The 25,885-nt window shown below is 49.0% G+C and overlaps 1 protein-coding gene across 2 annotated transcripts; it reads left to right on the forward strand.

Annotated features, from left to right (window-relative positions):
* Positions 1 to 18,405: 18,405 nt before the first annotated feature.
* Positions 18,406 to 25,885, forward strand: ALDH1B1 (aldehyde dehydrogenase 1 family member B1). Of its 2 annotated transcripts, none has more exons than XM_017853573.1 (2): positions 18,406 to 18,558; positions 22,949 to 25,885. In XM_017853573.1, the coding sequence occupies exon 2, from the start codon at positions 22,959 to 22,961 to the stop codon at positions 24,510 to 24,512; it is 1,554 nt and encodes a 517-aa protein (XP_017709062.1). In that variant the 5' UTR covers positions 18,406 to 18,558; positions 22,949 to 22,958; the 3' UTR covers positions 24,513 to 25,885. The 2 variants fall into 2 exon arrangements, with proteins under 2 accessions (XP_017709062.1, XP_017709063.1); XM_017853574.1 differs by lacking the exon at positions 18,406 to 18,558 and adding an exon at positions 20,124 to 20,174 and having other exon boundaries at positions 22,949 to 25,165.

The raw sequence follows: 25,885 nt of genomic DNA on the forward strand, positions 1-25,885 counted from the left end.
CTCTTCTCTCTCTCTCTCAGAATATGTTCCTGGCCTTTGAATACATTTCAGTTTACAACCTCCATCCTACAGTGTCCTTGCCAATGGTTTGTCTGGCTTCTGTTTGCACACCCTGGTGACAGGGGCTCATTCTCTCCCAAGGTGGTGCTTTCCATCATGAGACCATTTTGCTAGTTAGAAAGTGCTTTCTGAAGCTGACTTGAAATGTAACAGACTCACAGACTCTCACAAAGAGATGGGACCTTGGAGGTTTCCCAAGCCAAAAGTCCTCATCCTTTTCACCTCCAGAGACCTTGTCATTACCCGCCCCCTTGGGCTTATTGCTGGCATCTTTTTTGTCTGCCTCTCAAGTTGCATTTATTACTCACTCACCTGAGAGAATGTATTTCCAAGTGACAGTATCCTCTGGAATATTTCAACTACAAAAGGACTTTGAGCACTGTTTGTCGAGTCCAGCCCCAGCTTTGCAAATAAACAGCTGACACCAAGAGAGGAGAAGCAACATGGCTAAGGCCACAAGGTGACAAAGCCTTAACAGATATCGGCTCCCTGGCTGGCCATTCATGTCCTCATTGGTCTCTGGATTGTTCTGGTCCAGCTTAACCTTAGCATACAGCAAAGAAGAGATGGTAAAGAGACAAAGGAGGGGTGTACTTTCTTGGAGAGAAAAGGAGAGATAGGAAGGGGGTCCAGGGCAGTCAAGCGCCACTCAGAGCAGGGAGGACAAGTGCTCTGGGCACAGGGTCGGGGGTCTGAGGGACAGATCTGGGTGGGAGCCGAGTGGGCATGCAAATAAACAGCAAAGCCTGTTATTCCCTCGAATTCCCTACAGATCCTGCCCACAGCTGCTGACCCCTCACACACTCTAAGCTCTAGCCGCCTTCTTCAGCCCAGTACCCCGCCCCTACCATGTGCTTCCTACCCCAGGCCTTTGCTCCCACTGCTCCCAGGCTGGGACTGATGCTCCCTCCCGCCTCCTCTATCTTCAACCAGCACAGATGGGAGCCTGTCTGTCCCCTTGAGTGTGCTGGTCACCATCCGTGGCTCGCGTTCTTTTAGTCCTTATCATGGCTCTGCGAGTTGAGTATTATTATTCCTAATTTACAGACCAGGAAATTGAGCCTCAGAAAAATTAGGTTTTTAAATGTTAGGATCACAAAAGATTAAGTGGAGAAGTGAGATGAGACCCCAGGTCTTTAAGCTTGAAATTCAATGTTCTTTTGAATACACTTCACTATCCTGCTTTTCATGTGAAAAATATGCCAAACCATAGGATCTCATGTATATGCATGAGATCATGACTCCATCTCCCTTTTCTCCCCCCGTCTTCTCTCTTTCCCTCTCTCTCTCTCTCTCTCTCGCTAGCTCTCGCTCTCACTCTCTACCACCTCTTCTCCTACTTTGTGAGAACACAGCAAGAAGAGGAGAAGGCAGTCACCTGGAAACGAGGAAGACAGCCCTCACCAGAAACAGACACTGTTGAACCTTGATCTTGGACTTGCAGCCTCCAGAATTGCAAGAAAATAAATTTAAGCTGTGGACTCTTATTTAAGCTCTCTAGTGTGTGGTATGTTGTTATGGTAGCCTGAGCAGATAAGACTTCCTTTCAACAACAGAGGAGAGTGGACCTGCAGCAGGGGTCGGGGTCGGGGTCATGGTCAGGTTCAGGGTACCGGGGAGAATCCCCGGGGCCCCTTGTCAAAGAGGCAGACTCCCAGATCCACCCCTCTGGATTCCAAGTGGGCGTGTCTGAGGATGAGCTTCAAGTCCCCATGATTTTGAGAGGCAGTCTCTGACCACCCTCTGAGCACTGCTGGCCCAGAGGATCCTCATGGTCCCTTCTGCACCTCACCCTCAAAGTCAGTGGAGCCCAATGATAAGCCACATCACTTGTTCCAGCAAATTCTCCATTTTCAGACATCAGTTTATTCTAAGTCATCCTCTTTTTGCCTTGGTTCATATTAGAACATGGGAATGCAGAGATCAGTAGCTGAAAATTTATAAAAGAGAAAAATGAATCTCTGCACGCTTCTGGAAAATGGAAAAAAGTGCCCAAGTTACTCAAAAGTTGGCAAAGTGCCCCACTGGAGAGACTAAAAATTACCAATACTAGAAAAAACAGAGACTGAAAGTATCTCTTGTAATAGCTACCTATTGCTGCCTAATAGATTGTCTTCAATTTAGCAACTTTAAGCAACAATTTCTGAGCATCGGGATCCAGGAGTGGCTTAGCTGGCTGGTTCTGGCTCAGGGTCTCTCGTGGGGTTTGGGTCATGCTGTCAGCCAGGGCTGCAGCCACCCGAAGCTTTGCTTGGTCTGGAGGACCCACTTCCAAATGCACGCAAGGGGGTGCTGGCAGCCTGGAAGGAGGCCTCGGTTCCTAGCCAGATGGGCCTCTCTAGACTCACACTGCAGCTTGCTTCCCAGCGTGAGAGATCAGAGAAAGAAGCCCAAGATGGGTCTCGGTCTTTCACCATCTAATCTTGGGTATGACATACCCACCACTACATCTACCATATGCTGTTGGTCACACAGACCATCCCTGATACACTGCAGGAGGGAACCCCACAATGCGGGCAGGTGGGAATACCAGGAGGCAGGGGTCACTGGGGACCATTTGGAAGCTGGCTACAACATTCTTTAAAAAAAAAAAAATCTTCATTTAGACCAAACTAATATCAACCAACATGTTTTTGGCCCAATGGCCTTCAGCTAGATCACAGATGGTTGTGTGGAACCTGAATGGAGACATGAATGCAGGTATATCTCCCTGCTTCCTGTGTGCAGTGGACTGAATAATAACTCTCAGAGATATCCAGGTCTTGATCCCTGGAACCTGTGAATGTACCTTACATAAAAATAGGTTTTGCAGATGTGATTAAGTTTAAGATCTAAAAATGGGGAGATGATTCTGGATTATCCAGATGAGTCCCAAATGCAATCACAAGTGTCCTTATGAAAGAAAGGCAGGGGGAAATTTGACACAGAAGGAGGTGACAATGTAACACTGTAGCAAGACAAGAGAGGGGAAGGAGCTATGAAACAAAGAATGCAAGAAAAACAGCTTTAGAAACTCAGAAAGGCAAGGAAATATCTTCTCCCCTGGAGCCTCAGGAAGGAGCAGGGCCCTCCTGATGCCTTTAATTTGGCTCAGTGAAACTGATTTTGGCCCAATGAAACTGATTTCACACTTCTGACTTCCAGAACTGCAAGAGATTGGATGTGTGTGTGTGTGTGTGTGTGTGTGTGTGTGTGTGTGTGGATTTTTTTGGTTTTGGTTTTGTTTTGAGACAAGAGTCTCACTCTGTTGCCTAGACTAGAGTGCAGTGGCTCGATCTTGGCTCACTGCAACCTCTGCCTCCCAGGTTGAGGCGATTCTCCTGACTCAGCCTCCTGAGTAGCTGGGACTACAGGCATGCACCACCATGCCTAGCTAATTTTTGTATTTTTAGTAGAGATGGGGTTTCACCCTGTTGGCCAGGCTAGTCTCGAACTCCTGGCCTCAAGTGATCCATCTGCCTCCACCTCCCAAAATGCTGGGATTACAGGTGTGAGGCACTGCACCTTTCCTTGGATGTGTGTGTTTTGAACTGGAAATTTGTAGAAATTTTGTTTTGTTTGGTTTGGTTTTTTTTGGAGACCGAGTCTCGCACTGTCGCCCAGGCTGAAGTGCAGTAGCGCAATCTCGGCTCACCGCAACCTCCACCTCCCAGGTTCAAGGGGTTCTCCTGCCTCAGCCTCCCAAGTAGCTGGGATTGCAGGTGCCCATGTAGCAATTTTTACAGCAACAATAGCAAACGAATACCCTGCGTCATATCCATTTGGTACCATCAGGAGAGTTTACAGCAGGAAAGAAAGCACACTTCTGGTCCCAGAGCTGCATGTACTAGAGGTTTCAGGCTCACAGAAGATGATGTTGTTAAGGGGAGCAGGTACTTTTTGCAGGGCAATGAATTACACTGATTTCCAGTATGCCCAGGTGAGGCCAAGTGGAGTCAGACCTCCCGGGGTAGAATCCACTACTCACTGGCCACGTAACCTTGAGCAAATTCTGCAACCCCGTTGTCTCAGCTCTGGCTACATGTTAGAATCACCTGGAGCACCTCACATTCTACCCATGGCTAGGGCCCACCCTGAGAGTTCAATGTGGACTCAGGAGAGGGGCTTAGGCACCGGTACTTTTCACTTTAATTTTGTTTTTAGTGGACCTGCAAGAATCAGACCGGGATCAGTACTTATTAATATAAGCCCCCAGACGATCCGAATGTGTAGCCAGCACTAAGCACCACCCCCTACCTCTCTAAATCTCTGTCTCCTCCTCTACGATAGAAATCAGTGTTAGGTTACCCATTACATGGTGTGATGAGCCTTAAATAAGGTAATCCCTGTAAAGTGATTAGGACATAGTAAACCACCAATAACTATTCATACTGTGACTCATGACTGAATCCCTGTGGGACGTGCAGTGGTCCTTTTCCCTCTTGCGCCTCAGTATCCCCACCTGTACCTGGATCATCTTTCAGTGCCTCCTGCTATATCCCCTCTTATGAACAGAAAGATTCAGTAGATCACTTACGCAGTGACATTTTCAGGTGCACTAAAACCAAGCATTTCACACCTTAGGGAGACACAAGACAGGATCTAATCAGAAGTCTGTATCCCTCGGGCTTGGTTTGGGGGTTCTAGTGCCACATTCAAAGCACAGAACAGGCTCCTGGGACAATGTCACCTTGGTAAGTGTCTGGCTCCCAGCATGCCTTGCGGTTGCAGGAAATTACCTATTTACACGTATTCTGTTCTGACAGGCAGACCAGAATTTTAAAATCCTCCTTCAGGTTTCTCACAGATAAGATGGGGAACTTTGTTTACTATGGACTCCAGGGCTTCCTGAAGAGGTGGCCTTGAGTTTTCGAAAATAATTGCTTTCCCTCTCCTGTGCTCTCCAGCGACCATCTTTGGCCGGAGGGAGAAACGGCTTTCTTGCTCAGGAGAGCTTTGGGAATGGAACTCAGGGGCCTCCAAAGAGCAGCAATCGGGAAAACAAGCAGGGAGGATCCAGGTTTTGCAAGGCCTGAAGCCTGCACGCTAGGGAGCCCCATGCTCTGTGAAGGAGAGAACAGTGATAAGAAGAAGATAATGATTAAGCAGGGTTGCAAACATTATTTGGTGAACAAACAACCCCGTTCAGTGCACCAGTTTCTTCATCCCATCATGGGACAGGTGGAATGCGAGCTGAGATGCCAGGCCTTGGTCAGCTGGAGGGTTGCTCAGCTCCCTCATGACTCCTCCTCTGTAAGATTGAAAGAGACTTTCATTCCCTAAATAAACATGTCTATTAAAGGCATTGATCTGTCCCCAGCAGGCAGTAATTGCACCTCAAAGGCCACAGATGCACAGCCTGGGGTTCTACTCCACCCCGCCCTGCTCTGCCCTGCCAGTCTCCCTGCCTGGCCTGGGACAGGCCCTGACCCTCCTTGGGATTCAGGCTCTTCTTCTGTACAGCGTCACAATGTTGTTAATTCATATTCTTCCCATCACAGGGATGAACCCCGCTGGCTCAGTCATGAATGATAATACAGGACTCGTTTTCCATGGAAAAGCCCTAGTACAGCCACATGGGTACTTTAATATGAAATGCTCACCTACCAGTTTGTAAGCAGCCCCTATCTGAGCCCCTAGGTGCCACCTCCACTCTGGCCTCACAGCCCTTGGCCTGGGACCCCCTAAACTTCCACATGACTTACTGTGGCCAACCAGATCACAAGGGTTAGGGTCAGGGCAGGCACAAAAGAATTACAGCCAGGCTTTGTGCCGACGTTCCATTCCTCACCATTTCAAATCTCACCGCTGGGCCTGGGCCGGGGCCCCTGCACAGGCTCCAGCACTTCTTAGCCTAGAGAGAAGCTTCTTGAGGAGCTTCTCCCACCCTTTAAGAGCAGAATCCAGCCTGCCAGGATTCACTCAACAGGAGTGCAGCTGGGAGTGGAGCCATTTCTGAGCCAGTAAGCCCTGATCTGTCTGCCTCTATCTTTTTCTAATAGGTATCTCTGGCCCAAGAAATTGGGCCTGGGAAGACACCTGACCCGGCCGTCCTCCTGTGAAGGACTCTTCGTGACGGGATGGAGGCTACACTCCCTGACTCCTGCTCCTGATCATTTGACTTGCCCTTCCTCATGAACATGTGCAGGCATCAGCCCAGGGGCAGATCTGGGAAAGCCTGGAGCCACGGGGCCCCTTGGAGCTTCTTCAGGGAACACCAGAGGGTAGGGGTCCAGTAAGCAGCTCCCTTGCACCTGGCTTGAGTCTGTAATCTAGTGCAGTCCCTTCACCATGTGGATAATTGGGCCCAGAGAGCACCTGGTGAGTCAGAGAGCCTGGGGTCCAGGTCCCCAGCTGGGGGCTTTGCCCACAGCACCTTGTGCCATCTCTCCTTTGTGGGTCTATCCTCGTCCTCACACACGTTGTCACTCTGTTCCAGGGAAGGAGTATTCCATAGCCCTTAATCCATGTGAACAGATTGACGATGGGAAGCATCTTTGTTATTCCAACCCTGGGGCAATTTCTTTTACCAACCTGTGGCAGAGGCCTTAATGAGGCTTCAGTCTAGCTGAAAAGGTTGCCCAAACACCACATGTAGCACCCAGCGAGCCATAACTAAGACTGGATTATACGTGGACTCTCACTATGGACCCTACCCAGACCTTCCCACTCACTCCCTGTGGGATCTACAGAAGTCTTTCCCTCTCTGGGCCTTAGTTTCCTCATCTGTACAATGGTGTTGTCGGACCAGAAATTCTAAGGACCCCCTTTCCCCTGATATGTTCCTGATTCTGTAAGGCCAGGGGTGGGAACAACCATCCTGGAATCCTCTCAGGAAAAAGCTGCTCAGGCAGGGCGCAGGGACTCATGCCTATAATCCCAGCACTTTGGGAGGCTGAGGCGGGCAGATCACTTGAGGTAAGGAGTTCGAGACCAGCCTGGCCAACATGGCGAAACCCTGTCTCTACTGAAAATGCAAAAATTAGCTGGGTATGGTGGCATGCATCAGTAATCCCAGCTACTTGGGAGGCTGAGGCACAAAAACACTTGAACCCAGGAGGTGGAGGCCGTGGTGAACCGAGATGGTGCCACTTCACTCCAGCCTAGGTGACAGAGCAACACTGTCTCAAAAATAAAAAAGAGGCCGGGTGCAGTGGCTCAAGCCTGTAATCACAGCACTTTGGGGGGCCAAGACGGGCAGATCACGAGGTCAGGAGATCGAGACCATCCTGGCTAACCCGGTGAAACCGCGTCTCTACTAAAAAAAAAGTACAAAAAACTAGCCGGGCGAGGTGGTGGGCACCTGTAGTCCCAGCTACTCAGGAGGCTGAGGCAGAAGAATGGCGTGAACCCGGGAGACGGAGCTTGCAGTGAGCCGAGATCCGGCCACTGCCCTTCAGCCCAGGTGACAGAGTGAGATTCCATCTCAAAAAAAAAAAAAAAAAAGAAAGGGCTGCTCTTCCTTGATGACTCACTGAGGCACACCTATGGTGGGACCTTTAGAATCAGATTTGGAGAGGGAAGACAGTGCAAAGTCAGTCACCTCCACTAGCTTGCCTAGTACTTTTAAGAGTGTGGCATTCCAATCCACCACATTCCTGGAAAATAGTCAACCCTCTGCAAAAATAATTTGTGCATTTTACCTTCAGCTACTGCACATTCATTCTTCTCTCCAAACCATAAATGTCAAGCACTGTGGAAGGTTCTTTTTTTTTTTTTGAGGGGGGTAAATATCTTGCAACAGGACCACTTTGGTGAGTTCTGATGCCAGTCACAGCTTAGAAAGTGTCAAGGGTGGGCATGCTGAATAGAATCTAGACACAACACATTTGCAGGTGAAGTCACTTTCTGGAAATAACCATGACGGAGTCGTAGACTCCTCAGAAACCACTTAGGCCAGTGCTTCCCAAATATGGTTATATGTCAGAAGCATATGAGAAACTTGGCCAGGCACAGTGGCTTATGCCTGTAATCCCTGCACTTTGGGAGGCTGAGTGGGGTGAATCACTTGAGGTCAGGAGTTTGAGACCAGCCTGGTCAACATGGTGAAACCCTGTCTCTACTAAAAATACAAAAATTAGCCGGGTGTGGAGGCATGTGCCTGTAGTCCCAGCTACTCAGGAGTCTGAGGCAAGAGACTAACTTGAATTGGGGAGGTGCAGGCTGCTCTTCCTTGATGACTCACTGAGGCACACCTATAGTGGGACCTTTAGAATCAGATTTGGAGAGGGGAGACAGTGCAAAGTCAGTCACCTCCACTAGCTTGCCTAGTGCTTTTATGAGTGTGAGGTTCCAAGCCAAGCTTTGCAATTGCAAATGCACCACCTACCAGTGAATAACTTTCTCTTTCTGAACCTCAGTGTCCTTATCTGTCAACCAGAGCCAGTAATCTTTTCCTCTTAGCAGAGTTGGAGGGGTCTGTGACAGAACCTCCTAGTTAGCCTCCAGTGTCTGTCTTCCCACCAAGCCACAGAAAAGAAAGCCCCAATATTTTGACCACCCTAAAGATTCTACTTCCCAGCATGCCTTGCAGCTAGTTGTACCACATAAGTAAGTTCTGACCAATGGGATATAAATGGTATTGTTTGGCGGTTAGCTTTGGGGAGCCTTCCTCTAAAGGCAGAGGCATGCACACTTTGCCCTTTTGTTTTCTCCATTCCCACCTGCCTCCTGCTCCCTGGAATGTAGATGTGGTAGTTGCCATTTGGGATCATGAAGACAGTTTCCCCTGCTAGGGGTGACCAGTGGGAACTGGAAGGGGTGCACCTCCTTGAGCATCATTGAGTCACCTCCCTCACCTGCTTACCTCTGGGCTTTCTTTTACTTTTTTAGAGAAATCAACTCCCATCTTATGTAAGCCATTGTTATATGAGTCTCTGTTACTCAGAGCTGAACTTAGTCCTCACTCACTGCCATAGGATCTGAGGAAATCAAGTGGTTCTCATCTAACCAAGTCACCCTTATGCCTTAAATCCCTCTGATAGTGACAGGAGGCAGCCAAATGCCTAGGCAGATAGGAGTGGGTCCCCAGTGAAATCCCACCTCCAAGCCAAAGACAGTTCAAAGCCTAAAAGCCAAGCTACAAGTTAGATCCTCGGACTGGAGTGAGAACCTGTCTTCCCGTTTGGCACACTTTCCTCTGACCGATCGCACCCTTCACCTATTTTACACAAGCCTACCCTTTTGTAACTGGTTTTCTACACTGTCGTGCCCACCTTTGGGTGGTGTCTTCACTTTAAACTTTTTTGCATGCTCACAAACCAATTGGCATGCATTCCCCATTCTGAGTCCGTAAAAAGCCCCAGACCCAGCCACACTGAGGAGAGAAACCACCCAGCTGCAGGGCTGGGGGACCAATCCCCACATCCCCTCTCTGCTGACAGCTGTTCTATTGTTCTCTGCCCTTCCTCACCCTTTAATTGTCAGCATATCCTCATTCTTCTTGGATGTGAGACAAGAGTTCAAGAACTGCTGAACACAGGTGCAAGCTATAACACAGGTGGGACGAGTGGGTAGGGTGCCTCCAGTGGCAGACCTGGGACCCAGAGAGGTCCAGGCAAGGGAGACATTGCTGACCGGAGGTCCCAGCTGGCAAAGTGACTGAGAAACATCCTGTGTCACTTCTATGCCTCCTCAGGATACATCCAAACTCCTTAGCAAGGCACTTCAGGCCTTTCATGATCTGCCCCTCCTATGGCTCCAGCCTTGGCTCTTACTGGCCCCCACTTATCCCATCACAGCCCAGGCACCACCCAGGAGGAGCTTCTTACTGCACCCAAAGCCACAGGGCTCCCTCTCATTTCTGACCTTTGGCACATGCAGCTCTGTCTTCCAGAAATGCTGTTTCTCCTCTTGATTCAGCTTTCAAGAATCAAGTCAAGCATCACCTCCTCCAGGAATCCTCCCCTGACCATTCCAGGCTTTGTTTAGTTGTTTTGTCCCATTTCCTGTTTCTCTGCTCTCTTGGCACCACTCTCTGGGTTCTCTTTCTCACACTGTGTGAGGGAAACATGCCAGTCTCCATGTCTGTCTGCCTCCCCAGTCTGTGAGTTGCCTGAGAACAGGTATGATGTCTTGTTTGTCTCCACACTGCAGGGCCTGGCATAGGCGGGTCAGCAATAACAGGAGCTGAGTGAAAGAAGGAATGATGAGTGGCAGATGCTTGCTGATGTGGACACTGCTGGGCCTGACAAGGGACTGTGCTGGGGAAACTGTCTTTGAACCAGAAGGAACTAGCTAGAGACAGAGAGGCAAAGTGGAAAGCAAGGATAATCAACGCTCACTGCGGCTCCCATACTCTGGTCACCTAGGCATCAGCCCTGTGGATCCAAAAAGCCTTTGCACCTTCCTCAGCAGATCTGCACTGCTGTCATTGGTGGTAGGACAGCATTTCAGGCTGACTCCATTAGCAAGTATATGAAGATACACAGGGTCCCTGCCAATACTTTGTACTTCAACCATTGCCTTATAGTGGCCCATAACCAGCCATAACAGGACGGCAAAGTTAATTGACTGGGTTTAACAGATAGCATGCATAGACTACAACATTTGTGGCCCAAGGACACTGCTGCCAATGAACAAATGAACATTATGTAACAGCTTTACTACAACTGTCTAGTGCTTCAGTCTTCTAGAGGCCCTTGTGTCTTCCTCCTCCTATTCCCCTCTTTTTACAGTGGCAATGACTTAGGCCCAGAGGGAGGTGGTGGCTCAAGGTCACACGGAAAGCCTGGAACCCAGGCTCTGACACCCTGCCAGTGCCCTTTGCACCAACTCTACTCGGTTTGGTGATTGCTGTTCAATAATTAACCGTGGATTTTGAGAAAGACATGGACCCCTCAGACCCAATCATGAGGTCACAAAAGGACAGATTCATTACACAGCATTTTAGCCCAGAGGACACCTACTATTGACTTGGTAACATAATTTTTTTTTTAACTTTTTATTACCAGAAATTTTAAATATGCACAAAAATAGACATTATAATGAACCCCTTTGTGCCAGCAGCTTCCAGCTTAAGTAATTATCAACACTTGCTATTGTTAGTAACATAACTTGGAATCTTATTTCCTCCTAGGAAACTGGAGGAGACACACACTACAACCAGAATGATCATTTCAAATTGCAAACTGGATTATGTCAACCGCCCTCCTCCCTCAAGGCTCTTTAATAGAATCTTCTGCTTCTGGGATGAAGATGGAGCAGAGCTCCTACCCCAGACCTGGACAGCTGTCTCTAGACTTCCTTTAAGTGAGAGAAAAGTACAATTCTCTTGTTTAAGCCACTTTTATTTTGGGTTTTCTCTGATGTCAGTAGTTCTCAAAACTGGCTACACGATGGAATCAATGGAGGGGCTTAAATACAAAATGAAACAACAACAACAAAACCAGATAACCCAGAACAACACCCAGGGATTCCTAGCAATGTGGAGTGTTGCTCAGGTGTTTCCAAAGTCTCTCCAGGTGGTGCTGATGCCCAGGCATAGTTGAGAACCACTGTTTCATTATAGGCATCCAATCTAACTCTAATTGATACAGGCTCAGCTGAAAGGTCATCTTCTCCCAAGAAGTCCGGGGAGGAACTCAGGGATCCCTCTTCTGTTTCCACAGAGCTTCGTGCTAATCTTTATTAAGTGTATCAGGCTGGGCATGGTGACTGATACCTATAATCCCAACACTTTGGGAGGCTGAGTCAGGAGGATTGATTGAGCCCAGGAGTTTGAGACCAGCCTGGGTAATATGGTGAGACCCTATCTCTAAGAAAAATTTTAAAATTAGCCGAGTGTGGTGGAGGTCAGAAATTCAAAGTGTCTCCCTGGGCTAAAATCAAGGTTTTGGCAGAGATGAGTTTCTTCTATAGACACTGGGGGAGAAGCCAGTCCCTTGCCTTTTCCAACTGCTTGCATTTGTTGTCTTGTGACGGCATCACCTGACCTCTGCTTCCATCACCATATCTCTTTCTCTGGCTCCTGCTTCCCTTTGATAAGGACCCTTGTGATTTCATTAGGCCCTAGCTATACAATCTAATCTCCCACCTCCAGATCATTAACTACAATATCCCCTTTTGCCATGTAAGTGAATGTCTTCATAGGTACCAGGTGTTAGGACATGGGTGTCTTTAGGGGCCATTATTCTGCCTACCACAATCATTGTACATAGGGTGAAGCAATAGGGAGTGGTGAGGCCTGTGGCAGACTGAAAAATGAAAGCCCTGCCTAAAGGGGGCAGCTACTACGAGCATCTCTAGTTGAGCCACTGTTCCATATCTATGTGCAGGCCTAATGGTACTAAGTCTTCCAATGTTTCAAGAAAAACTAGAAATGTACATTTTTAATGTCAAATATCTCAATGTTTAAGCATTAGAAAGCATAAAACGGAAAAAAAAAAAACCCCACAACTCTGCTGGGGTCAAATAGAACACGTATGCTGGCTTGAGACTTGGGCTACCAATTTGTGGTGTCTAGTCTGGAGCTTCTTCCTCACTAGGACAGTTAAGGCAGCATTAATTTATTTTGTGCTGCTTGTCACCTTGTCAGTGGGAGAAGAGACAGGCAGGGGTGAAGCCCAGGCTCTCTCTCAAGCCCCAGGGTGGTGTTGGTATATCCCTTCCATTTACCACCCACGTTCCTCCCTTGACCTCTGTCCAAACTCCTCCCAAACTCCTCCTCATCTCTCCAGCAAGATGGAGCTCCCAAGGCTGCAAGTGGCTCTGCCTTCAATTACTGTTTAGTTCATTTGCATGTGGCTTTTCTCCTTGACCTTCGACATGAGGAGGGGAGCCACAGCCAGGGCAGTGTAGTAAAAGCTGAGTCTTTTGCTCTGCTAGGGTGAACTCTAACTGTGCTTTACAGGTGCCATTGCCACACGTAAGCACTGCAACAGTCTTCTCTCCCTGCCCCACCAGCCCCCAACCTACTCCTCCTCCTCTCAGTTGGGTCTTTCTTAGTCTCAATGATGCTGTCAGTTAAGGTGTGGTCAGGAAAATGGAAACCACTCTAGGTGTTTTGAGTAGGAAGAGATTAATATTAACACAAGTGGTGGGAGGCTGGGAAGTGAAGGGCACTAAGCCATTGTCAAGAAATCTGGAAATGCTAAGATTATAGGGAGGCTACTACCAGTGTTTTCTGCAGCCCATAGCCCTGAACTGAGTCCTCCTTAGGGGGGCCTTCAAAGCCTTGGGTAGAAACCCACCTCTGCAGATGCCCACACACCAGCTGCATGCTCTGCTTCCAGGCCAATGTTATTTGTGTGTTTGTGCAAGAGCTTGGCTTCTAGTCTGCATTTGGATACTAATCCCCTATTCCCTTTCCAAAGGGACCTTGGGCAAGTCCCTTTTCCTTTTTGGGTCTCAGTTTCTTCAACTATAAAAATGAGGTGAAGGGGAAGGAAGACAGAGAGGGAAGAGAACTGAGTTTGAGGCAAATACTCAGGGGTTGATTTTGTTCAACAACATTCAGACTTGCTCATGTTCACAGAGAGCAAGCTTCACTTAGGGGATCACTTAGGAAAAAAGAAAAAAAGTATATATTGGTTTGATTTTTAAATGCATCTTTATTTTTAAATTTCTATTTCCTGCAAATGTCTCAGTGTCTTGACCTAGTCTTCCCTCTTCTGTTCGAATACAGAAAATGATTATGCTCAGTGTAGAAGAAACAGTGCAGGTTGCATGTCCTTTTGTTTGGAATCTAGCTGATCTCTTCATCTTTCTCAGAGCTGGATTCTTCAGTAGCTTCCTAGACATATAAGGCTCTGCAATGCTGAAGGATAGAAATCGCTTCTCTTCTCCCACCAGTCCAGTGTAAACACATCCCTGGACAACACTGACCTGACTGTGGCTTGTGTTATCTCACCCTTTCCCCTTCAATCCACACAGGCTCCACGTCCAATATCCTTACAAAGGGCCTGGATCTTTTTTGCTAATTAAAAAGCTGAATTCATTACATTCCTAGAAAATAGTCAACCCTCTGCAAAAATAATTTGTGCATTTTACCTTTAGCTACTGCAATTCGTTCTTCTCTCCAAACCATAAATGTCAAGCACTGTGGAAGGTTCTTTTTTTTTTTTTGAGGGGGTAAATACCTTGCAACAGGACCACTTTGGTGAGTTCTGATGCCAGTCACAGCTTAGAAAGTGTCAAGGGTGGCCATGCTGGATAGAATCTAGACACAACACATTTGCAGGCGAAGTCACTTTCTGGAAATAACCATGACGGAGTTGTAGACTCCTCAGAAACCACTTAGGCCAGTGCTTCCCAAATATGGTTATGTATCAGAAGCATATGAGAAACTTGGCCAGGCGCNAAGCTTCACTTAGGGGATCACTTAGGAAAAAAGAAAAAAAGTATATATTGGTTTGATTTTAAATGCATCTTTATTTTAAATTTCTATTTCCTGCAAATGTCTCAGTGTCTTGACCTAGTCTTCCCTCTTCTGTTCGAATACAGAAAATGATTATGCTCAGTGTAGAAGAAACAGTGCAGGTTGCATGTCCTTTTGTTTGGAATCTAGCTGATCTCTTCATCTTTCTCAGAGCTGGATTCTTCAGTAGCTTCCTAGACATATAAGGCTCTGCAATGCTGAAGGATAGAAATCGCTTCTCTTCTCCCACCAGTCCAGTGTAAACACATCCCTGGACAACACTGACCTGACTGTGGCTTGTGTTATCTCACCCTTTCCCCTTCAATCCACACAGGCTCCACGTCCAATATCCTTACAAAGGGCCTGGATCTTTTTTGCTAATTAAAAGCTGAATTCATTACATTCCTAGAAAATAGTCAACCCTCTGCAAAATAATTTGTGCATTTTACCTTTAGCTACTGCAATTCGTTCTTCTCTCCAAACCATAAATGTCAAGCACTGTGGAAGGTTCTTTTTTTTTTTTTGAGGGGTAAATACCTTGCAACAGGACCACTTTGGTGAGTTCTGATGCCAGTCACAGCTTAGAAAGTGTCAAGGGTGGCCATGCTGGATAGAATCTAGACACAACACATTTGCAGGCGAAGTCACTTTCTGGAAATAACCATGACGGAGTTGTAGACTCCTCAGAAACCACTTAGGCCAGTGCTTCCCAAATATGGTTATGTATCAGAAGCATATGAGAAACTTGGCCAGGCGCAGTAGCTCATGCCTGTAATCCCTGCACTTTGGGAGGCTGAGTGGGGTGAATCACTTGAGGTCAGGAGTTTGAGACCAGCCTGGTCAACATGGTGAAACTCTGTCTCTACTAAAAATACAAAAATTAGCCGGGTGTGGAGGCATGTGCCTGTAGTCCCAGCTACTCAGGAGTCTGAGGCAGGAGACTCACTTGATTTGGGGAGGCGGAGGCCGCAGTGAGCCGAGATGGTGCCGTTTTACTCCAGCCTGGGTGACAGAGCAAGACTCCATCTCAAAACAAAACAGTAACAACAACAGTGTCGTCCAGGGATGTGTTTACACTGGGCTGGTGGGAGAAGAGAAGCGATTTCTATCCTTCAGCATTGCAGAGCCTTATATGTCTAGGAAGTTACTGAAGAAGAATCCAGCTCTGAGAATGATGAACAGATCAACTAGATTCCAAACAAAAGGACATGCAAGCTGCACTGTTTCTTCTACACTGAGCATAATCATTTTCTGTATTTGAACAGAAGAGGGAAGACTAGGTCAGGACACTGAAGCATTTGCAGGAAATGGAAATTTAAAATAAAGATGCATTTAAAATCAAACCAATATATACTTTTTTTCTTTTTTCCTAAGTGATCCCCTAAGATGAAGCTTACTCCTGAACATGACAAGTCTGAATGTTGTTGAAGCAAAACCAACCCCCTGAGTATTTGCTCAAACTCAGTTCCTTCCCTCTCTCTCTGTCTTCCTCCCCTTCACTCATTTTATAGTTAGAATACGAACCGCAAAAAGGAAAAGGACTGCCAAGGCCCTTTTTTGGAAAGGGAATAGGGGATTAGTATCCAAACGCAGACTAGAATCCAGCTCTGCACAACACAAATATACATGGCCTGGAAGAAGCATCAGCGGGTGTGGGGCACTGCAAGGTGTGGTTCACCGCAAAGGCTTTGAAGGCCTCCCCTTAAGGAGGCTCAGTTCAGGGCTATGGGCTGCAAAAACACGGGTAGCCTCCCTAGTATTTAGCATTCCAATTTCTTGACAAGCTTTAGTTGCCCTTCACTTCTCCAAGGCCTCCCACCGACTTGGTTATATTAATCTCTTCCTACTCAAAACACCTACAAACAAACAAACAAACAAAACTAAGCTCCTCACTCAATTCTGATGTACAACTAAGTTTGGGAGCCCCTTGTCTAGTTCTTATCTGAACTAGGATTTTGCCAGATGGTTATCTGTCCTTCCCTGTACTCCTCCAGTGATGAGAGGCCCACTGCCTCTCAAGGGAGGCCTCCCAGCCTTAGCCAGCTCTGCTTTGTCTGGGAGTCATTCCTCTGTATTCTTCACTGGTCTGGCTCTGCCTTCTAGGACCTCACAGATCCTGTCTGGTTTTGCCCTTCAGAGAATTGGAGGGCACAGCTTTGTCTTTCAAGTTCTAAAGGGTGAACATCCCAGATCCTTCAGCTGCTCCTCAAAGGGCACAGCCTCCAACCTTGCCCCATGGGGGACACTTCCTGTCTGCAACTGGCCTCTCAGATCTGCCACAGTTTCTAATGTGCTCTTACATGAGGACTGATATTCACTTTGCCATAAACTCACTCCCTCTATCAATGAGGCCTCTTAAGGATTGCTCAGTTAATCATTAAGTCAATCAATCCTGGAGTGCTATGCCAAGCCCAAGGGAAGCTAGGCTGTTCACGTGCTGTGGGGGAGGCAGGAGGGCCTTTGCAAGGGCCTCATGTGGTTGCTGGAGAAACCGGAGGAAAGCATGGGCATCAAGCTGATAATATGTCAATCATAGTGCCTTCATGGAGGGCTAACTTTTGCAGCAAGGGCTGTGAACATCCTAAGGATGATATGGAAGCAAAAGATTCCATAGAGATGTAGCTTAAGGAAAGAACTAAGTGAATTAGGTGCAAGCAGTTGCATGTGAACACCCTAGATAGGTGGAGAGGCAGGGATTTAATAAAGGGAATTGGGTGCTCACAGAGCTGCTGCAAGTGTCGGAGGCAGAAGCAAGCCTTAGCCAGACCAGGACTGACTCTCAGGACAATATGGACATGGCCCACCAGCCTCGTGACTGTCTGAGGCCACTTCAGACAACCTCCTGCAGCCTCCATTCAAAGAGCAGGAAGCCAGGTCAAGGAGCGACTGCAGCCACAGCGGCCAGTCCACAGCCAGGAAGCTGGAGAAGGGACAAGAAATGCTGCCGCAGAACATCTCCTATTTCTGCTATCCTGCTAGTGCCACCCTCCAGGGGCAGGACAATATCCTCCAACGCGTGCCTGCCTTCCACATCCTGCAGAGTACTACTGATTGGCAGCATCTAGTCCACATCCAGAACTCTTAACTGCAAATGAGGCTGGGAAACATGGCAGTTAGCTTTCGGACTTCCCTAGCCAGAAGGAAGGTGCAGTGAGGGTGGAGTGAGTGAAATGTGTGTTCAGTGCTCCATCTTGGCAACCTTTATAGCAACAAAATGGAGACAATTAAATGTCCAACAGTTTACCCCTACAACAGAATTCTATGCCACCTTGGAGAGGATAATGTCATCTGTAATTAGTGATAGGAGAGAACTTCAAAATACAGCGCTAAGTGTTTAAATTTTTTTACAGCAGCACAACAGAGGTTACTATACGATTTTATTTTTATTAAAATAAATCTTGAAAGATGCAGATAAAACAATACCAGCAGGAGGAACACCCAACCGTAATAATGGCGACCGTGGGTGAAGAGATTACAGGTGATCTTTTTCTTCTTTTTTCATCCTTTCCTGTGTTTTCCAAGCTTTCTACACTGTGCATACATTCTTTTGTCCTTAGAACAAAATGTAGTTTGAAAAATGCCCAAATATAAAATCTTCTTAAAGGAACTGAAGAAAGGGGCAAAGTGGAGGACAGAAATTAGTGAATCCCGAACAAAAAAAATGAGGGACAGGCGAGGCAGAGAGGAGGTTAAGGGGAGTCTAAAGGATGGCAGTCAAGCAGCGTCTTGCAGCCGGGAGAAAGGCAAAGTGTAGTTGGGGTTCGGTCTCCGAAAACTTTGCTGTGTGACCGGGGGAAGCCCCTGTCCCTCTCTGCGTATCTCTGTTCCCGCTCCCAAACCAGTGCCTTAGGACCCTAGATCTGAGCAACGTGGACACTCGGCATGCGGAGACGCCAGGGAGGGAGAACTGAAGCGGTGCGGGCTGCCGGGGGTAGAGGGGCGGGGACCGGGAAAGACCGGGCTGGGCGAGGGAGGAGCGGCCTTGGCCGGTGGCAGGACGTAGGCAGCGCCCCAGGCGCAGGCGGAGCCTCACTGGCCTCTGGGTTCCAGGCTGCGCGGAGGCGGGACCTGCGGCCAGCCATAGGCGGTCCGCTGGACAGAGCTGGGAGGACCGGAGCCTGAACCCGAGCTTGATCCTGAACCTGAGCACAAGTCTGCTGCAGGTAACTAACGCGAGTCTTCCCTCGGCTCCCCCGGGAAGCCGCAGGTCCCGGCGCCGCGTGGGGGCTTTCCTCTCTGGGCCCCGGCGTCCCCATATGGGGGCTGGCCTTTCCGCCATTGTGAGAGGTGACAATGTGCTAGGAGCCCTCACTCTGCGCCTCCTCTGCCTCCGGCCTCGGCGTCCACTTTGGCGGCGCTTGAGGAGCCCTTCAGCCCTTCACGGCACCGTGGGAGCCCTTCTCTGGGCTGGCTGAGGCCGGAGGCTCCTTCCTCTGCTTGCCGGGAGGTGTGGAGTGAGAAGCGCGGGCGGGAACCCGGGCTGCGCTCGCAGGCCGGTGTAAATTCCGGCGGGCGCGGGCTCGGCGGGCCCAGCACACGGAGCGGCCGGCCGGCATCGCCGGCCCAGGGCAGTGAGGGGCTTAGCACCTGGGCCAGCAGCTGCGGAGGTTGCACCGGGTCCCCCAGCAGTGCCGGCCCGCCGCGCCGCACTCAAATTCTCGCTGGGCCTTTGCTGCCTCCCGGAGGGGCAGGGCTCGGGACCTGCAGCCCGCCATGTCCAAGCCCCTCCCCTTCGGTGGGCTCCCGCGCGGCCTGAGCCTCCCGGACGGGCGCCGCCCCCTGCTCCGTGGCGCCCGGTCCCATCGACAGTCCAAGGGCTGAGGAGTGCAGGCGCGGCTTGGGACTGGCGGGTAGCTCCGCCTGCAGCCCGGGTGCAGTATCCACTGGGTGAAGCCAGCTGGGTTCCTGAATTGGATGGGGACTTGGAGAACTTTTATATCTAACCGGAGGATCGTATGTGCACCAATCAGCACTCTGTGTCTAGCTCGGGGCTTGCGAATACACCAATTGGTACTCTGTATCTAGCTAACCCAGTGGAGACTTGGGAGGACTAGTACTCTGTGACTCTGTATCTAGCCCAAGGATTGTAAACGCATCAGTCAGCACTTTGTGGCTAGCTCAAGGTTTGTAAATACACCAGTTGGTACTCTGTATCTAGCTAACTCTGTATCTAGCTAACTAGCACTCTGTGACTCTGTGTCTAGCTCAAGGATTGTAAACGCACCAATCAGCGCTATCAAAACGGACCAATCAGCTCTCTGTAAAATAGACCAATCAGCTCTCTGTAAAATGGACCAATCAGCAGGATGTGGGTGGGGCCAGATAAGGGACTAAAAGCAGGCTGCCAGAGCCAGTGAGCAGCAACATGGTCAGGTCCACTTCCACACTGTGTAAGGTTTTTTTTCTTTACCTGTTTGTAATGAAACTTGGTGCTGTTCACTCTTTGGGTCCACGCTGCCTTTATGAGCTGTAACACTCACCACGAAGGTCTGCAGTTGCACTCCTGAAGCTAGCGAGACCATGAACTCACCGGGAAGAATGAACAACTCCAGGCGCGCTGCCTTTAAGGGCTGTGACACCACGACGGTCTGCAGCTTCACTCTTGACAACGAGACCACCCACCAGAAGGAAGAAGATCCAGACACATCTGAAAGTCTGAAGGAACAGACTCCAGACACACCATCTTTAAAAACTGTAACTCTCACACCGCGAGGGTCCACGGCTTCATTCTTGAAGTCAGTGAGACCAAGAACCCACCAATTCCGGACACAGTTGCACGGTAGGACTCTCTCCACACCCCCTAATCCCAACCCCTGCCTCTGGGTGATGGTACAGCGGCCCCGAGGACGCAGAAGCCCCCAGACCTTCCCACGTTAGCTCGACTTCAACACTCCTGCCCACTCGGCCCACTCCAACAGAGGGCCCCTGACCATAGCCCAGAGGCTTGGACAAGCGCAGAGGCTGCGCCCTTTCCACCACAGAAGGGGTGAGATGGGTGCCGCCGCAGTCCTCGCGGATAGAGAAGGTCCGGTCCTTCCCGCAGTGAATGAACTGTAAAAAATTGCCCATATTCTGGAGGATGTGCAAAGTTAGGGCTGTGGAAATCTGGAGTGAGGCTCCTATACTTTATTGCTGTGTGTCCTCGATGAGTCCCTGAACCTCGCTGGTGCCCAGCCTTCTTGCAAAATGGGGGTCATCATCGACCCTCATCAGTTAGGGGCTGAGAGAGGCTTGGCAAATTTCCCTTGAGAAATCGGCCTGCAAACTGTAAAGCATGATGTTTTGTGAGCTGTGATCTTCCTATCTGCAAGTGGAGGCCCCGGCAGGGACCCCATACAGGCCCCAAGAGTAGCAACAGCCTTTGTGTGACTGCAAAGGTTTGCCAGCCTTGGCGTATGATCACCTCTCCTGACTGCTTCACCCCTCCAATCCTTACCCCATGGATTGGTGACTCCCCTTTCCCCTACCTTCTTTTGGTCTCCTCACCCTCAGAGCCAGGCCTGTTGTTGGCAAGGGCGCTCTGTCCCAGCATGTGACAAAGTCGTGAGCTAAATGGAACCCTGGGGCACCACTGGCAGACCTGCTGACTCAGCTTCCCCCTGTGGGATATGATGAGGTTTCTCTTCAAATAATCTTATCAATCTTTTATTCTTTAATTCATAGTAGCCCCCCACCCTTTTTTTTTTTCCTTTTTTTCTTTTTTGCCTTTGTTAGATGCCCAGGCACGCCACAGTACCAAGTGTTATCAGTTACCAGCTCACATTCCTTTGCTTATTTGGAAAGAGGACTAACTTTCTAGCTCATTGCAGACACCCCTTTCCCTTTCTGTGCACTTTCTTTTACATGCCCACTCTATCTAAAAAAGTCAAATGTTTAGCCAACCGGGATTAGTTTAGATTGTACGACCCGACCCCAGCCAATGGGGAAAGGGTACAGGGGCAGGACTTGCATCAGGAATAAAGGCTCTTGTGCCCCTTTGTTCAAGTGTGCTCTCATGGCAACTGGTCAAGGAGGCACCCCTCTGTGCAGAAGTAAATTTGCTTTGCTAAGAATCCTTTGTTCGAGTGTTCAATTTCCTTAGGATTTTGAGCGTTATTTCTAACACCCCCAAGGGGAAGGGAAACTTTCTTGATCAGCATTGATTATTATAATTATTATTAGATACAGTCTTGCTCTGTTATCCAGGCTGGAGTGCAGTGGCACAATCGTGGCTCATTGCAGCCTCAACCTCCTGGGCTCAAGTGTTTCCCCCCACCTCGGCCTCCCAAACAGCTGGAACTACAGGCATGCACCACTATGCTCGGCAAATTTATTATTATTATTATTATTTTTGTAGAGACAGAGTTCTTGCTATGTGCTCAGGGTGGTCTCAAACTCCTGGCCCCAAGCAATCCTCCCACTTTGGCCTCCCAAAGCGTTACCAGCATAAGCCACCACGCCTATCACATTGATTTTTATGGGGCTGGGGACCTACATGGAGCCTTGCTTTCCTGATTGAGTTTTTTGTTCCTCTCCCTGCCCAGGGGTGGAGGGTGAGAGGCTGGGGGTAAAGGGACAGGCAGGTGCAATTCCATTTTACTGCTGGGCGGAGCAAAATTCATGAGACATCAAAGGCAGAGAGATTCAAATTCTGACTGAAGAATAACTGCTTCAACTAATAATACATTTAATATGTATTATTCACTGTTTTAAGTTTTATAACAGTAGTTGTTTTAACGAAGTCTACACTTCTCAGAGTTGTAGCTTTTCTTCTCAACTGCCTCCTGACTTGCTGCACCTCTGGGAAAGCTGAAAAGGCTATGCTGAGACCTGTGGTTGGGGGGTGTTGGGCTAGGTCAATTTCTGAGGCACGGCCAGTCCTGATGTCCTGAGTGGAGCTTGTCAGGGTTTTCATATGCAAGACATCATTCAACATAACCCCATGAGGCATTTCACATATGGGGGAACTGAGGCACAGAGGTGAAGTGAAGCAGGTCCCTCTCAGAGAACAACTGTCTCCAAGTCTCTTTGATTTCTACTCAAGTCTTAGTCAATTCTTAGACAGCCTTTGTGGCAATTTCAGTGTTTCCTCGGTGTATCATTCAGTACTATGTGTTGAGCCGCTGCTCTGTAGCAGGCGTATCTCTAGGCTCGGGGACATAGCGATGAATGAAACAGAAAAATAAGTTCCTGTGCTCATGGAGCTTGCATTTTATTGGGGGCAGACAGACAAACATAGAAGCCTGTAAAGATAGTATTTGGGATGTGAGATAGAGAAGCAGTAAAGCAGGGTGGGGGGGATAGAGAGTGTTGGGGTGGGAAGAGTTGCAATTTTATAAAGGGTGGTCAGGGAAGGCCTTACTGAGACCCAGCAGAGGTGAGGGTGTGAGCTGAGGATAGGCGGGACATGATAGAGTTGGCCCAGAGAGTTCATCAAGGCCCTCACAGCTCTTACAGTCTATGTTTTTAGAGGTGGCAATCCTTAATGCTGGAATGTCTGAGCTGGTGGGCCCTTGGGTACCGCCACCTGCCTTATCCCACCTTTTCACCCTGGTTTCTTTTGTCCCTCTCCAGAGTGGTCAGCATGCTGCGCTTCCTGGCACCCCGGCTGCTTTGCCTCCAGGGCAGGACTGCCCGGTACTCGTCAGCAGCAGCCCTCCCAAGCCCCATTCTGAACCCAGGCATCTCCTACAACCAGCTGTTCATCAACAACGAATGGCAAGATGCAGTCAGCAAGAAGACTTTCCCGACGGTCAACCCTACCACCGGGGAGGTCATCGGGCACGTGGCTGAAGGTGACCGGGCTGATGTGGATCTGGCCGTGAAAGCAGCCCGGGAGGCCTTCCGCCTGGGGTCCCCATGGCGCCGGATGGATGCCTCTGAGCGGGGCCGGCTGCTGAACCGCCTGGCAGACCTAGTGGAGCGGGATCGAGTCTACTTGGCCTCACTGGAGACCTTGGACAATGGGAAGCCTTTCCAAGAGTCTTACGCCTTGGACTTGGATGAGGTCATCAAGGTGTATCGGTACTTTGCCGGCTGGGCTGACAAGTGGCATGGCAAGACGATCCCCATGGATGGCGAGCATTTCTGCTTCACCCGGCATGAGCCTGTTGGTGTCTGTGGCCAGATCATCCCGTGGAACTTTCCCTTGGTAATGCAGGGTTGGAAACTCGCCCCGGCGCTTGCCACAGGCAACACTGTGGTTATGAAGGTGGCAGAGCAGACACCCCTCTCTGCCCTGTACTTGGCCTCCCTCATCAAGGAGGCGGGCTTTCCCCCTGGGGTGGTGAACATCATCACGGGCTATGGCCCAACAGCAGGTGCGGCCATCGCGCAGCACATGGATGTTGACAAAGTTGCCTTCACCGGTTCCACCGAGGTAGGCCACCTGATCCAGAAAGCAGCTGGTGATTCCAACCTCAAGAGAGTCACCCTGGAGCTGGGCGGCAAGAGCCCCAGCATCGTGCTGGCCGATGCTGACATGGAGCATGCCGTAGAGCAGTGCCACGAAGCCCTGTTCTTCAACATGGGCCAGTGCTGCTGTGCTGGCTCCCGGACCTTCGTGGAAGAATCCATCTACAATGAGTTTCTCGAGAGAACCGTGGAGAAAGCAAAGCAGAGGAAAGTGGGGAACCCCTTTGAGCTGGACACCCAGCAGGGGCCTCAGGTGGACAAGGAGCAGTTTGAACGAGTCCTAGGCTACATCCAACTTGGCCAGAAGGAGGGTGCAAAACTGCTCTGTGGCGGAGAGCGTTTTGGGGAGCGTGGTTTCTTCATCAAGCCTACTGTCTTTGGTGGCGTGCAGGATGACATGAGGATCGCCAAAGAGGAGATCTTTGGGCCTGTGCAGCCCCTGTTCAAGTTCAAGAAGATTGAGGAGGTGATTGAGAGGGCCAACAACACTAGGTATGGCCTGGCTGCAGCTGTGTTCACCCGGGACCTGGACAAGGCCATGTACTTCACCCAGGCACTCCAGGCCGGGACCGTGTGGGTAAACACCTACAACATCGTCACCTGCCACACACCATTTGGAGGGTTTAAGGAATCTGGAAATGGGAGGGAGCTGGGTGAGGACGGACTTAAGGCCTACACAGAGGTGAAGACAGTCACCATCAAGGTTCCTCAGAAGAACTCGTAAGAGCAGCTGTCAGGGAGGCCGAGTCCCAGTCCAGCAGTTCCACAACCACCTTGACCAATGCTTGCCAAACTATTTTAAAGCCAAGAACACCCTTTATTTGTTCCAAATTAACTCTTAGAAGAAACCCCACAAATAAAGCAATTCAATCAAGGCCGTTCTATTTAAAGCAGGGATGGGGACCAGGCTCAGAGTTCTACCTATCCAACCTCCAGCCACAGCTCCCTTGGGGGCCCATGAGTTGCTTGCATGAACTCTTAGGAGTCACTGGAAGACAGATTAAAAACCAATGATCTGTAATTTGTAGCTCTTCCTGCTGATCCAGGGACTTTCCCGTGGGTTGACTTGATGGTTTAGTGGATTGACTCAACTCAGACATAGGCTTGGAAAGCGTTAGGGGTTTTGAACTAGGTGGATACCAAATCTCGGCCCCACTCTTCATTGGCTTAACCTAAAAACCAAAGGTGCTTTTCCTTGTCTGTGTGCCAGTTGCTGGCTGTTTTAGTTGCTTGCCCTTCATTTTGCTACTGATTTTCCTTAATTTGTGGGAAGGAGTAGACAAAGAATATGCTTACGTAATTACAGTTGTAAAGTAAACCCAAACACCCTAAATGTCCATTATCTGATGAGTGGATTAAGAAAATGTTTGCATGGAATATTCCTTGGACTACTCGGCCATAAAAAGGGATGAAGCACTGACACACCCTGCGACATCAGTGAACCCTGAAAACATCCTTCTCAGTGAAACAAGCCAGAGAGGTTTCAGGCTTGATACAAGGCTATAGACTGTATGATTCCATTTATATGAAATATACAACTAGGCAAATCCATAGAGATGGAACATAGATTAGTGGTTGCCAGGGGATAGAGGAGTAACTGCTAGTGGGCATAGGATTTATTTTTGGGAGGTTTTGAAAATGTTCTGGAATTGAACAATAGTAATGGTTGCAGGATTTGGTAAAAATACTATAAAACTATGGAATTGTTTAATTATGGTATATGAATTAATTTCTTTTCTTTTCTTTTTTTCTTTTTTTTTTTTTTGACATGAAGTCTCACTCTGTCACCCAGGCTGGAGTGCAGTGGTGTGATCTCGTCTCACTGCAACCTCCGCCTCCGAGTTTCAAGCTATTCTCCTGTCTCAGCCTCCTGAGTAGCTGGGATTATAGGTGCACGCTATCACACCTGGCTAATTTTTGTATTTTTAGTAGAGATGAGGTTTCGCCATTTTGAGCAGGCTGATCTCGAACTCCTGACCTCAGGTGATCCACCTTCCTCGGCCTCCCAAAGTGCTGGGATTACAGGTGTGAGCCACAACACCTGGCTGTGAATTAACTTCATTTAATAAAAAAAAAAGTATACATTCTGTGAGCAAA

This window comes from Rhinopithecus bieti, unplaced genomic scaffold (genome assembly GCF_001698545.2).
Source record: "Rhinopithecus bieti isolate Rb0 unplaced genomic scaffold, ASM169854v2 scaffold_36417, whole genome shotgun sequence".
Classification (NCBI taxonomy): Eukaryota; Metazoa; Chordata; class Mammalia; order Primates; family Cercopithecidae; genus Rhinopithecus; species Rhinopithecus bieti.

What these genes read in the sequence shown, in the direction of transcription:
- ALDH1B1 (XM_017853573.1), top strand. Translation starts at nt 22,959, where the DNA reads ATGCTGCGCTTCCTGGCACCCCGGCTGCTTTGCCTCCAGGGCAGGACT.